This window comes from Fonticula alba (assembly GCF_000388065.1).
Source record: "Fonticula alba strain ATCC 38817 unplaced genomic scaffold supercont2.1, whole genome shotgun sequence".
Taxonomy (NCBI): domain Eukaryota; order Rotosphaerida; family Fonticulaceae; genus Fonticula; species Fonticula alba.
The window spans coordinates 489,081-501,429 of NW_009242971.1; the positions used below are offsets into that span (position 1 = coordinate 489,081).

At 65.5% G+C, this 12,349-nt stretch overlaps 3 protein-coding genes across 3 annotated transcripts; 1 reads left to right on the forward strand and 2 right to left on the reverse strand.

The window, feature by feature from the left end:
* Nucleotides 1–154: 154 nt before the first annotated feature.
* On the reverse strand, nt 155–4,431 carry H696_00098 (hypothetical protein). The gene is made up of 9 exons (XM_009493929.1): nt 4,288–4,431; nt 4,057–4,179; nt 3,268–3,909; nt 3,029–3,113; nt 2,709–2,943; nt 2,511–2,595; nt 1,686–2,381; nt 1,229–1,538; nt 155–1,092 (listed from the first exon to the last, which is right to left on the reverse strand). Exons 1-9 carry the CDS (start codon nt 4,318–4,320, stop codon nt 365–367), a joined length of 2,937 nt encoding a protein of 978 aa, XP_009492204.1. The 5' UTR covers nt 4,321–4,431; the 3' UTR covers nt 155–364.
* Nucleotides 4,432–5,026: 595 nt separating this feature from the next.
* On the forward strand, nt 5,027–9,983 carry H696_00099 (hypothetical protein). The gene is made up of 5 exons (XM_009493930.1): nt 5,027–5,823; nt 5,982–6,279; nt 6,412–6,938; nt 7,093–8,955; nt 9,097–9,983. The coding sequence occupies exons 1-5, from the start codon at nt 5,107–5,109 to the stop codon at nt 9,952–9,954; spliced, it is 4,263 nt and encodes a 1,420-aa protein (XP_009492205.1). The 5' UTR covers nt 5,027–5,106; the 3' UTR covers nt 9,955–9,983.
* A 3-nt stretch (nt 9,984–9,986) lies between these two features.
* Nucleotides 9,987–12,095, reverse strand: H696_00100 (hypothetical protein). The gene is made up of 4 exons (XM_009493931.1): nt 10,791–12,095; nt 10,596–10,683; nt 10,380–10,450; nt 9,987–10,195 (listed from the first exon to the last, which is right to left on the reverse strand). Exons 1-4 carry the CDS (start codon nt 11,981–11,983, stop codon nt 10,138–10,140), a joined length of 1,410 nt encoding a protein of 469 aa, XP_009492206.1. The 5' UTR covers nt 11,984–12,095; the 3' UTR covers nt 9,987–10,137.
* Nucleotides 12,096–12,349: the final 254 nt, after the last annotated feature.

Consider the following 12,349-nt stretch of genomic DNA (forward strand, 5'->3'; position numbering starts at 1 on the left):
CTCTCTCTCTCTCTCTCTCTATATATATATATCCTCCTCCTTATCTGCTTCTTCTCGCCTTTCCTCCCCTCAGACACATGCACACGATGCATGCACCCTTTTCTGTGCATAGAATGCACACACACACATGCGCACCTGCACATATTTCCATGCATGTCCACCAGTGTGCGAAGAGCCGGACATACGCTTGTTCCCCGAGAACCAGCATGTGCCATGGTGACCCCTCTAAGTATATTTTATCCTCCTGCGAAGGGGAGAGAGAAAAAAGTGGGGCACAGTAGACATCCTCATCAGGGGAAAATGGGAAGAGAGACATAGTGCTGGAGAAGGAGGGAGGAAAGAAAAAAAGAAGCAGGGCCTTTCCTCAATCGGTCCAGTCTTCGTAGATGTCATCGCGCAACATGGCTGCCGAAATTTGCGCATCCAGTGAATGCATGTCCGGGTCGTCATTGGGGGCGGCTGCGGGCGTGGGACCAGCCAAAGCATCGTCATTGGCGTCATCAAAGTCCTCGTCGTCGAACTCCTCCTCATCTTCATCATCAAAGTCCCCGTCTTCCTGGTCTTCCTCATCGGCAGCCGGGTCGTACATGCTCTCCAGGAGAGCCTCCGGATCGACACCGAGCGCCTGCATGAGCTGCTCGCGGCCGGCCTCGGCGACGTCGGCGTTCGCGCCATTCTGGTGCATATTCATCAACAGATCCATCAGTCCACGGAGAATGTCGGCCGGGGCACCGACCCCGCCGACCACCGGGGCACGTCGCGGGGCCGGTGCGACCGAGGCCCAGCCGTCCTCGTTGGCCACCTGCGCGGGACAGGGCCGGCTGGCGGCGGAGCCACCGGCACCGACACCGGCCTCCGGCACATAGTTCGGGTTGAGCGACTGAATCATCGAGCCGACGGCATTCATCGACACCGACAGCAGGGAGGGAGCCTCCTCACTGGCAGCAGACGCGGAGGCGCCACCGGCCACCGAGGCGTCCGTATTGAGGGCGTACCCCCGGACGGGCTCATAGCGCGGTGGCAACGGGTCATGGGGATGCAAGTCACTCTTGGCATGGGTCGGCGGCAGGCAGCCGAAGGTCTTGGGCAAGTCTGTTGCACCCGGGTGTCAGATGCATGGGGCCGGCAAGGGGCGAAGGGCATGGGAAACGAGAAAGACAGGGCCGGGCGGAAAGGGGGGGGGGGAAAGAGCGAGACACCCGAAGAGGGGAGGACATCAGTCGCGCACCGGCCACCACAATGTGACGAGAGAGGGCTCGCGTTGACGGGCCAACCTTGGGGATTGTTGGAACAACGGCGGTATTGGCCGGGTCGGCAGCATCAACCGCGGCCAAGCCACCAGCGAGCGGAACGCGATAGGCCTCGGGCAGCTCGACAAAGCGCGCGGCAAAGGCCGAGTTGTAGGCGGCCAGGCGCAGGTCGCGGATACGCCGGCTGACGGCCGAATCATCGGTCCCGGACGTTTGGGGGCTCTGGGCCGCCTCATGGCAAAGAGCACGCGCGACCGCCGCAATCCCCGACCGGAGCCAGTTGGTGGTCTTCCAAGGGGGTGGTAGGTGGGCCAAAAGGCCAAGCAAAGGGTCAGGCGACTTGCTTTCCCGGGGACACACACACACAAACACACACACACACAGACACGGGAGGGCGAAAGGGAGAGGGAGGGAACAAGCAGGAAGGAGGCATACCGTGGGCTCGCGCCAAATGGAGTGGGAGCGCGCGGCAAACACGGTCGCCAGCGCGACCGACCGGTTGGCCGCCACGATTGGCACATGCGGCAGCCCGGCGAAAGCCTCCAGAGACTGAGCCAAATCAGTCGGCCGGGCGGCTGGATGCAGAGAGGCTGGCCGGCCGCAGATGGCCAGCACCCGCTCGGGATCGAACTCATACCACTCGCCGGCGATGGACCACTCGCCTTGATTGTCGGAGTCCAAATCCTGAGGCGTGAGAAGTGGAACATGGGCCAGGTTGGCCGGGTCCTCGGGCAGGCTGGACACCGCGTCAGCGTAGGCACTCAAGATGGGTGGGAAGTCGGCCGGCGAGCCGCCAGCCTCCTGCCAGAGGGCCCTCGCGGCTGCGGGGAAGGCGGCAATCGCCGCCCACAGACGACCGGCCGCCTGCTCCGGCAAACGGGCCAGCCCAGAGCAAGCCATGTTCAGCTGAGCCGACAGGTGATCGGTGGCGGTGTTGGCCGCCGAGCGGGCCGCACCGCCGCTGGCCTTCTTGTTGGTGGCCGAGGTGGGCTTGCGCGAGCCGCGCTGGATGAGTGACGGCGCCGAGTCGGCCGTGCCATTTTCCACGCGATCCGTGCACAGGGCCAGGCTAAAGGCATATGATGGGAGGAAGTGCAAGCCAAGCACGTCACAGAACGAGTCGTAAATGGACTGTGCGATTGGCCGGCGGGAATGAGAAGAGGGGTGGGGCACACCGGGGGGGGGGGGGGGGGGGGGGGCGGGGGGCAGTTAGACCTACTTTCGGAGGGAAGCGCAAAGGGGAGGCCCATTGGTACGTACCAGCAGCCACGAGTCCTCGCGGGCACGGACGGCGCAGTGGTCGAGAAGAAGAACCGACGCCAGCGGGTCATCCAGGGGATTGAGACTGAGCGGCGGATTGGTGTCAGCACATCCTGGGCACGAATGTTGCACACACACACACACACACACATGCACTTTGCGTGTGCATGTGCACGTGCATGCTCGAGCGGGACGTACCAGAAGAGCGCCTTAGCCGCTTCCAGGGCCGCCCGGTGGGCGCCAGTCCGGGCCACGGACGACACACGATGGAAGAGGGCCAGGAAGAGAGACCGATTCATCTCCACGTCATAGGAGAGCCAGCCACCGGCCGGGACCACGCTGTCCGGCGACTCGGCAAGCTGGTCGGGCTTCTGCAGGCGATATGGCTGGAACTGCGACGAGGCGCGCACCTCGTAGTCGAAGATGATGCGCTCTACGAGGGTAATGGCCGGGCATCCGTGTTAGAGGGCAGACGGGGCCGAGCAAGTGGCAGAGGGTGCGGCGGGGCTGGGACGTACCAATCACATCGTCGGACTCCGGGGCGCTTCCCTGACGACGCAGCATCTCGGCCACCGTCAGGGCAGTCGGCGCATGGAAGGGGGCCTTTGGCAGGCCAGCGAGACCAGGAGCACATCCCCCAAGAGGCCGAGGAGAGGAGGAGGAGGAGAAGGCATGTCAGAGGGATATCCGCCACGGAGGGGCAGGAGGCAGCCAGGGGGCCCGGAGGAGGAGGAGGAGGAGAGAGGTCCTGGCGCACGTCATGGAAGAGGTTGTGAATCTGGTCGTAGTTGTGGGTGCCAAGCAGGGCCTCGAAGCGCTGCTGCACCTGGAGGTACACCTGCGTCGGGGTGAAGCAGTAGAAAAAGCGCCCATCCTGGTTGATTTGCGCCGGCGACAAGGGGGTCATCTGGAGGCCCGGGCGTGTGGACCGGCCCCGCTGCGAGGGGTGTCCCCGATTATGGCGGAAGGGGACCAGATTGCCACCGCCCATGCCGGAGCTCGAATGGCCGATGACGTCCGAGCCGAAGAAGCGCCGAAGCTCGGCATTGGCGTCCATCTTGTTGGGCTGCGTGCCGAAAGCCGCGCGGAAGAGCGACGCCGAGAGAGGATGCTCAAAGCCGGCGCCGGTGCGTGGCTGAGCCGCCGGAGTCTTGCTGGCCTCCGGGACTTCGGTCTCGGCGGCCACTTGCGTGCTGGCAGCCAGCTTGCTCTGGCGTTGGGCCTTTTTCTGCTGCTTCTTGGAGAGCGGGGCCGCGGCGGGGGCCTGGCGACGGCCTCGCGAGGCAGGAGGCGCCGAGCGTGCCGGGCGCCGAATGGGCGCCTCATCCTCAGAGGAGGAGGAGGAGGAGGAGTCGGATTCCTCGGACGAGGAAGTGTCATCCTCATTGACACCCATCAGCTGTGCGGGCGGCGGGCACCACGGGTCAGAGAACGGGGGTCGAGGAGGGGGAGGGAGAGAGAAGGAAGGAAGAGAGCCGCATCTCGAGCAGAGAGAGAGGGAGAGAGGGAGAGAGGGAGAGAGGGAGAGAGGGAGAGCTTCACGCACCATGGCAAAGGTATTGACACGCTTCGGGGCGGCAAAGACAGGGGCCTCCTCGCCCGAGGAGGAGGCTTCCGATGAGTCGGAGGCCTCTTGCTGCAGGCGCTGGGCCATCTCGAGCTCGCGTTGCTAAGGCGGCGCAACGGATGGGGTGTCAATCGGAAGGTGAGGAAAGAGAAAAAGCGATGGAAGGCAGCCGGGGGCAGGTGTATATGCCAGCAATTGGCGGTTGCGCACCCGCTGAAGCTGGCGAAGAGCGCGGGACGACATGGCTCGAGGGTGTCAACAAGACGAGTTAGATCCGCCGCGGAGAAAAAGTGGGCGTGCCAACCGGAGGGAGGGAGGGAGGGGCGGGGGATTGGGCACAGGACTGGGCGATGGGGGAGGGGCGGGGGTTGCAAGAGGTGGGAGGAGGGGAGTGCCGATCCCTCCCCCGCCCCCGGAGGGCCCTCTGGCTGGGAGGCCGATATGTGTCTGTGACGCAAGGGGGGGGGGGGGGGTAGATCGTGGGTACTTCGAGAAGATCGTGCGCCCGCCGGGACGGCGCCCTTACATGGAGCACCCGCAGCACGTGGTATGCCATTGGGGTGGTGATCAGCCTCGAATCGGCGACTTCCGTCGGCTCTCCCGATCGTGGAGTGTCTGTCTTGACGTATACCTGCCCTTCCCTTTCTCGATCTCTCCGCGGCTCGGGGGGGGGGCGGCCGGGGGGCGGACGGTTGGACAGTCCCCCGCGTCAGGGCCCCGCTCCTCAGGGTGTCCTCTTTTTTCCCTTTCGGCCGGTTTAACTCCTCAAGCGCCCTTGCATGGAAACAAGGAGATTGTGGATGGTAGGCAGGGAGGCCGCGGGAAAGACGACGGGGAGGACGGGCATATATTTTTCTACTCGGGATGAGGTGTCTCTGGCCGGCGTTGGCCAAAAGGAACACCTCCCCCTCCCTCCCTCTCTCCCTCTCTCCCTCTCCCCCTCCCTCCCTCTCTCTCTCTCGCTCGCTCGCTCTTTCCCTTTCCTCTCCCGCCCGCCTGTCCTCCTCTCTCGTCTGGGCGTCTGATCGCATGACAACCAGCCGTCCCAGGGCGCGGGCAAATGGCCGCGCCGAGGTAGCCCCCGTGGGCCGGTCCTCCACCCGACAAGACCCGGCGGCGGCAAATGTCAAGCAACGCCATGGTAGCACCTCTGACCTGAAGCCTCAGGTCAAGCCAGCCGCCTCGGATGTCACTGCTTCTGCCCCTGCGATTGCGCCCATGGGCGAGAGCTCACGGGCAGCCGCTGGCCAAACCGGCATCCCCCCGGCCGATCCCCCGGCCACTTTGCGCCTGCGTCTGGCGGTGTACCTGGCGTCGGCCGTGGCGACGGCCCTGCTGCTGGGCTTCGCCTGGGCTGGCCTGCTGGCAACTCCGGTGGCGGAGGAGCCCCGGCTGCCGGCCAGTCTTCAGCAGTTGTTGGGCCCCGGGCAGACCGGCCCCGGCCCATTGCTCCAGAAGGTGACGACCGCGGCTCGTTCGGTCCTCGGCCCGTCCGCCATCGACCCATGCAGCTGTGCGATGACCTATTCGCGGCCATCCTACCCGCGACTGAATTTGGCCACCATGCCGATCCCCTACGGCCAGAGGCAGGGCAAAAAGGTCCCCCCTCATCCAGGGCGGGGTGTGCTGTTTGCCGAGCGCACCGAGGCCGACTGGGCGGCAGCCTATCGGGAGGCCAGTCGCTCGGGGCGGTACCAGCTCATTCGCTTTGATGATGCCGGCCGTCCGCCAGCCACCCACCTGCCAGTACGTGGGACCGCGGGCTGGATGTTCTCGAGCATGATGTCGCTCTTCCCTTTTTTATCCTGTGCCAAGGTGCACTTTGAGATCAATCCCCCTGACCGTCCCCCCTGTCCCCTCCCCCCTCCTCTCCCCAATGTGCTCCGCCCCTTTCCCCTGCGCAGCTCCAGCCGGTCCTCTTCATCGCCGGCTCCGGCGGATCCTCCAAACAGGTCCGGTCTTTGGCATCCGTGGCTGCGAGGCATGCACACGGCCTGACCCTGGGCTACAAGGACCCGGAGATGTGGGATCAGTTTGACGAGTGGGACTTGGCGGACCTCGGCGGTTCGCCGACTGCCTCGCTGGTTTTCTACTCGGTCGAGACCGATGGCGAGATGACGGGGTTCCGCACGGACGACATCATGGCCCAGGCGCACTTTGCCAATTACGTTCTCGCCTGGCTGGCGAATCACCATCCGACTGGTGCGCGGCTTCCCCTGGCCCCCATGAGCCACCCATCCAGCTGAGGCTCTTCCTCGGTGCCGAGTCGTGTCTGACATCCTGTCTGGGATCTTTTTTTTTTTTTTTTTTTTCCTTTGGGTACCCCGCCACCAGCCGATTCGATCATCCTCATTGGCCATTCGATGGGCGGCATCGTGGCCCGGACCATGCCCCTGCTGGCTAGCCACCCCCCGCGCACGGTCCAGTCGTATGTCACCCTGGCGACGCCGCATGCCAGCCCCCCGCTGCCGGCCATTTCGCGCACCCTGCACGATCTGTACCAGGCAGTCAACTACCTTTGGGCGGCGGCGCTGGCGACCCAGGAAGCTGGCTCGACGGCTGCCATGGTGGCCGACAGCCAGGTGGCCGACACGGCCGCAGCCCTGGGCCTGACCCCGGTCACCGACAGTGCCTGGTTCCGCCAGCATGTGTCTCTGTTGAGCTTGGCCCCGGGCTCGCGCGATCTGCTGGTTGACGGGTCGCTGAACTGGCTTCAGGGGCTCCTCCAGCGGGGCGTCTGGGTCGACTGGACAGACGCAGAGAACACCCCTGGGGGTCGGGCAGTCCTGTCGCCGGCCACCAATGTCGTGTCCGGCTGGACCACCGGGCTGCCGGGGGTCAGCACATCGCAAGACCACCAGGTCCGTGGCAGCGCGCGCTAGCTCCACCTGCCGAGTCTGCCTCTCTCCATCGTCCCTCGCCCGCCCCTTCCGTATCTTCTGCCAGCTAATGCCCCCCTGCCACAATTCATTCATTCCCCTTCCCTCTCTCCTCTCTGGCCGAACTGGCAAGCAGACGATCGTCTGGTGTGCGGAGACCGTGCGCGCGGTGAATCACATTATTCAGGCGCAATTGCATGCAAACGACGGTCGGGCGGCCATGCTCGACCTGCCCAGGCGCGTGGCCATCACCCGGCAAATTGTGAGCCCCTCCTTTTCCCAGCGCTTTGCCCTTCCTCAGGGCTTGAAACTGGGCGCCGAAGACCGGAGGCTCACCCTGCCGACTGTGCCGGCGGTGAGTCTGGATGCCGGCCGGCCATGCGCCGACACCGAAGTGCTCGTTGACCTGGATCGGCCACTGGTGATTGCCATCTCGGGCCCCGGGGCGCCGGATGCCCGAAGTGAGCCTCTCTCCCGGGTGGATGTCTTTGCCGACCCGCTGTCGGCCCCGGCGGCCGGCGGCTGGCCGTCTGATCCATTTGCCGTGTGGCTCTGCTCGCAGGATGACTATCGGGATTTGGTGTCCGGAGGGGGGGATTCGCCGCGGGTTCCCCTGACGGCTCTGACGGCCGGAGGCGCGTGCACGCCGGTTCCGGCTGCCCACCTGTCCGTTACTCAGCTCACCCGGCGGCAGGTGAGCCTGTCGGTCACGGTGGACTGGCATGCGGTCATCTACCATGGCCGGCCGTATGACGCGGTGGCCATCCTGGTGCCGGCATCCGGCGGGGCCGCTCGGTGGAGCACGCGCACTTGCCTGTCGGCCCCGGCCGCTGACCGGTCGGTCACGTCTCCCAAGTCGATGTCGTTCCAGCTGCTGCTGGCCCGGCGCCAGGTGTCCCTGCCACTGGTCGGCCACACTGTGGTGCTGCCGGTGCCGGTGGTCGGCATCACGATCCCCCTGCCGGCCGGGTCTCTGGCCTCGGAGCTGGTGCAGCTGCCTGCTTGGACAGGCCTCTCGGCACTCGGCGGGGGGCTCCCTCTTCGGGCGTGTCTCCTCCGGCAGGGCACCACCTCGGAAGGCGGGCCTGGCGGCCAGCGTGTTCTCCTGTGGACCCGTGCGCCGGCCAATGACGAGGAGAAGGTCCACGAGCAGGAGGCCCTGGAGTGCGGCAATGGCGGGGCGGCCATCTTCTCGCACTCCCATGCCGGGGCCATTCGCGAGCCCTCCAGCGCATTGGACTTCGCCACGCTGGCGGACTTTGGGCTGCACCTTCGCCTGCTTCGAGTCTTCGAGCAGGAGGAAACCAACGAAGCCCGGTCTCCGGTCTTCGGCTCTGGTGGTGAGCCCCTGGCCCTGCGCGTGTACTGGGACCTGCGAACCTTCTCGGCCCATGCGACGCGTATTGACGCGGCCACCGTGGCCCCGGTGCTGGTCCTCGGGTGGGGGATCCTCTTTATGGTGCTCGGGTCGAAGCCCAGCCCCGCCGGGGCTGACCATCCGATTGAAGTGTTCATCGGACGCCACGCGTGGCCGCTGGTCGGGGCGATGGCCATCCTGTCGGCCGCGGCGGCCGCCGTATCGGCCGTGCGTTTGATCACCCCGGCCGATGGGCTGGAGTCCCTGCTGTCCATCAGCGCCGGGGAGGCTCACGCGCTTTTCGGCATCGCGGTCGAGGCTTTGGCCGTGGCGGCATATCGGCTGACGGCGTCGCTGCTGTTGGCCCATGCCTGTCTCGGGGCTTTCCGTCTGGTGGTCGGCGCTCTGGCGGCCATCCTTTCGCCCTTCTGGCTGTTGGTGGTGCGGCCCCTTCGGCCGGTGGTCCGCGGTCTCGGAGCCCGTCTCCCCGGGGTTGGGGATGCCCTCCGTCTGGCAGCCGTCATCTCGGTTGCATCTTTGCTGCCTGGCCACCTGGCGGTGGTTCTGCTCAGCATTGCCCGGCTCTTGGGCCTCGGCCTGGGTCGCCTATCTGTCATCGGCATGGGGCCCACTTCGCATGCGGTGCGCCCGGGTCCTCCCGCACATCCGCCTCCCACTCGCGGGCCTGCTACTTCGTTATTTGGTCCCGCCTTGCTGAATGCGCAAGTAACTTACCCCTCTGCTCGCCCTTGCTGGGATTGCCTCGCGCCGCATGACCACCAGCGCCGAACCCATCAGTATAAGGTGTATCTGTTGTTCGCGTGCCTGATTCCGGTGGCGCTGGCCGCTACGCGGGCCTTTGCCTGGCTTCGCGCCGAGCGGCTGATTGACTGGCCCTTCAGCCCGGAGTACCGGCCCACGGCGCACCAGCTGGCCGATCTCTGTCCCTCGCCGGAGCACTTGGCCAAGCTGTCGGCGGCTTTGCCCGGGGCGATGGCCATCCCGGCCGGGTCCCTGAAGACCCTGGCTCAGGCGGTCATGGGGGCCGGGGCCGAAGGCGACGCGCTTGCCGTGGTGCGGGCCATGCATGTGGCCGCTGTGCGGACACTGCGCCTGGTTGTGGCCCTCGTGGCCGGGCACCTGCGCTTGGCTGGCTGCCAGCTGGATGAGCCCATCATCCGGGGCGTTGTGTCTCAGGCGGCGGCGGCGGCGGCGGCGGCGGCGGCGACGGCCACCGGCATGGGCCTGCCCCTGGCGAAGAGCCCGGCAGTCGTGGCCCATGCGGCGGATCGCCTTCTGGCGGCTCTGCGAGTTGAGCGTAGCCCGGTTTTGGTGATGGCCTACGGTCTTCTGTGGCTGGCCGCCGAGCGCATGGGCCGTGCCCTTTTCCCGGATGCCGAGCCAAGCACTCACGGCGACCCGGGGCTTTCGCCGGCCGACAAGGCTCTGGTGGCCGAGACGCGCCAGCAGGTGGCCATGGCCCTACGGGCTCTCTGCTTGGTGGGATCATTCAGCTTGCTGGCCGGCGCGGTCGGGGTCCTCGGGCCGGCAATGGCACGCGAGATTGCCTCCTATGCGCCTGCCCTCTTCCTGTCGCTCATGCCGCTTGCCACCTTCCTGGCCTCGGGGATGGTGGCGTAGTCGCCGGGAATGAACGCACAATCGACTGACTGTGCATATGTGTCTAGGTCTATTGGATATGTGCCGGGGGGGGGGGCGGGAGAGAAAGGAAGGAAGAGGGAAGAGAGATCCACAATGGGGGGAGGGGGGTAGGAGAAGGGAATGCATCCGAAGGGATTTATGTGTGAAGCATGAAGAAGAGGGCTAGTCCTTTCCTCCAACCGTGGCGGCAGCCTCGAGCTCGAGAGACTTGATCAGGAACCTGGTGCCAGAGAGAGAGAGAGAGAGAGAGAGAGAGAGAGAGAGAGAGAGAGGGGCATGGGGGGGGGGGGCGGAGATAGAGAAAAGGAGAAGGCAGCATGATGAAGGGTCAGCAACAGGGCGAGAGCCAAGAGGAGAGAGGGGGGAGATTGGCCCGCCGGGGCTGAGTGTGACAGTGCGCGTACTCATCGAGATCGCCGGAAAGCACCGCATGCACTTGGGACGTTTCGTGGTTGGTCCGGTTGTCCTTGATAAGCTGGGCGGCGGGTTGCCGGAATGAAGCGAGCGTCAGGAGAGGGTCTTTTGCCGCCTGCGAGGCATCAACAAGGGGACAGAAAGGGAGACCGAGGGGGGAGACCGCGAGTATGGTGGGGTGGTTGAATGTGCCGGGCGAAACGCACTTGATAGGGGTTCAGCACATAGGAGCGCACTTGGCCACCGAAGGAGTTGGAGGTCATGTCACTCCGGCGGAGGCTCTCCTCCAGACGTCTGGGAGCAAGTGGCACATGGAGCCATTAGCAAGGGAAGGGACGAAGAGATGCTGGCTTTGAAAGGCCCAAAGAGGGAGCGAGAGGGAGGAGAGAAAGATGGCGCACTTTTTATGCAGGTGCCGCTCGAGCAATCGCGCACGCAGCAGAGACAGTGCCAATGCCCGATTCCGATGCTGCGAGCGCTCCTGCTGGATGGTGATGACAATCCCGGTCGGCAGGTGTGTCATGCGGACAGCCGACTCGGTCTTGTTGACATGCTGGCCGCCGGCCCCGCGCGAGGTCGTCGTCTCGATGTGTAGATACCGCGCATCGATCGACAGCTCCGGGTCCTCGTGGCCCCCTTCATCCAGCGAGTGAGGCGCAACCCCGACCGAAGCAAAGCTCGTGTGGCGGCGACCTTCGTCGAAAGGGGAATTCCGCACCAGCCGATGGACACCAGCCTCCCCGCGCAACCAACCATATGGGCCGCCCTCGGCATCGGCCCGTTCATCAGCATGAATCAGCAACGTGGCATTGCGTAGGGTGTCGGGCCGCTCGCCGGGCGCGCTGTCAATCAACTCCTGCCGCAGGCCCCGGGCCGAGGCCCATCCACGATACATGTCCAGCAGCATTTGCGTGAAGGATTGGCTATCGACACCGCCGTTGCCGGCATTCAGAGACAGGAAACAGCCAGAGGCATCCGCCTCGCCGGAGAAGAGAATCCCCTGCCGAACTCGGCTCAAGGCGCTGTGGAATGCCTGCGCCCGAGCGTGCAGTTCCATGGACAAAGCCCCCACGGCGGCCACCTCGGCCGCGGCATCCGCCGCATCAGGACGCATGTCGGCATACATGGCCTGCAGCATGTCGGCAAGCTCGCAAATGTCGGCTCGCTCAGTCAGGAGCTCATCCATGCGCTGGACCATCACGCGGTCTTTGGCCAACTGACGCTCGAGCTCGATGCGCCGCCGGAGGCCACCGCCGTCCCCGCTGGCCGACAGGCCATCGCCCTCGGCCATGCGGCTGTACGCCAGCTCCAGCTCCTGCTCGTTGGCTTGCACTCGAAGGCGCAAGATCGGCAAATGGATCAGCCCCGACACCTGGTCAAAGGCCTCTTGCGACTGGGCCTCAAAGGGGGTCAGCTGCTCCAACAGGCCGGGCAGATCGCCAGACGTGCGCGCGTGCGAGGAAAGCCGGGCCGAAAAAAGGGACACAATCCCCCGGCCTGGAGGATCGGTCGACAAGGGAGCCGCAGTCGGCCTGATGGCCACCATGCGGGCCCGAGTGACGGCGAGAAGGCCCGTACGCAATGCCACGAGCATATGTGTAGGATAGATGGACGTCGAGAAGGGGGAAGAGGATCTTGTGTAACCGGGTGCACACGTGCCTTCGCACGCAGGAGAGGTGAGCAGGTGGAGGGAGAGGGGGGGGGGGGCAGGGGGCTCGGCTGCACTCAAAGTGACTTCCTTCATCTTCAGGCTCTCTGGAAGAAAAGCCTCCCCCTCCCCCCGCCCCGTCGCCCCTTGCGGCAATCTCTGGTCGGGTCCACGATGCCGGGCGGCCGGCCGACGAGTGCCCCGATCGCGGCGATTCCGTTGGCATGCGGGGGATTGTGGACATTTCCAGGCTCCCGCTGGAACTGCTTCGCATGCTGTGTCGCGTGTCTGTGTGTGTACCTGTGTGTGCAC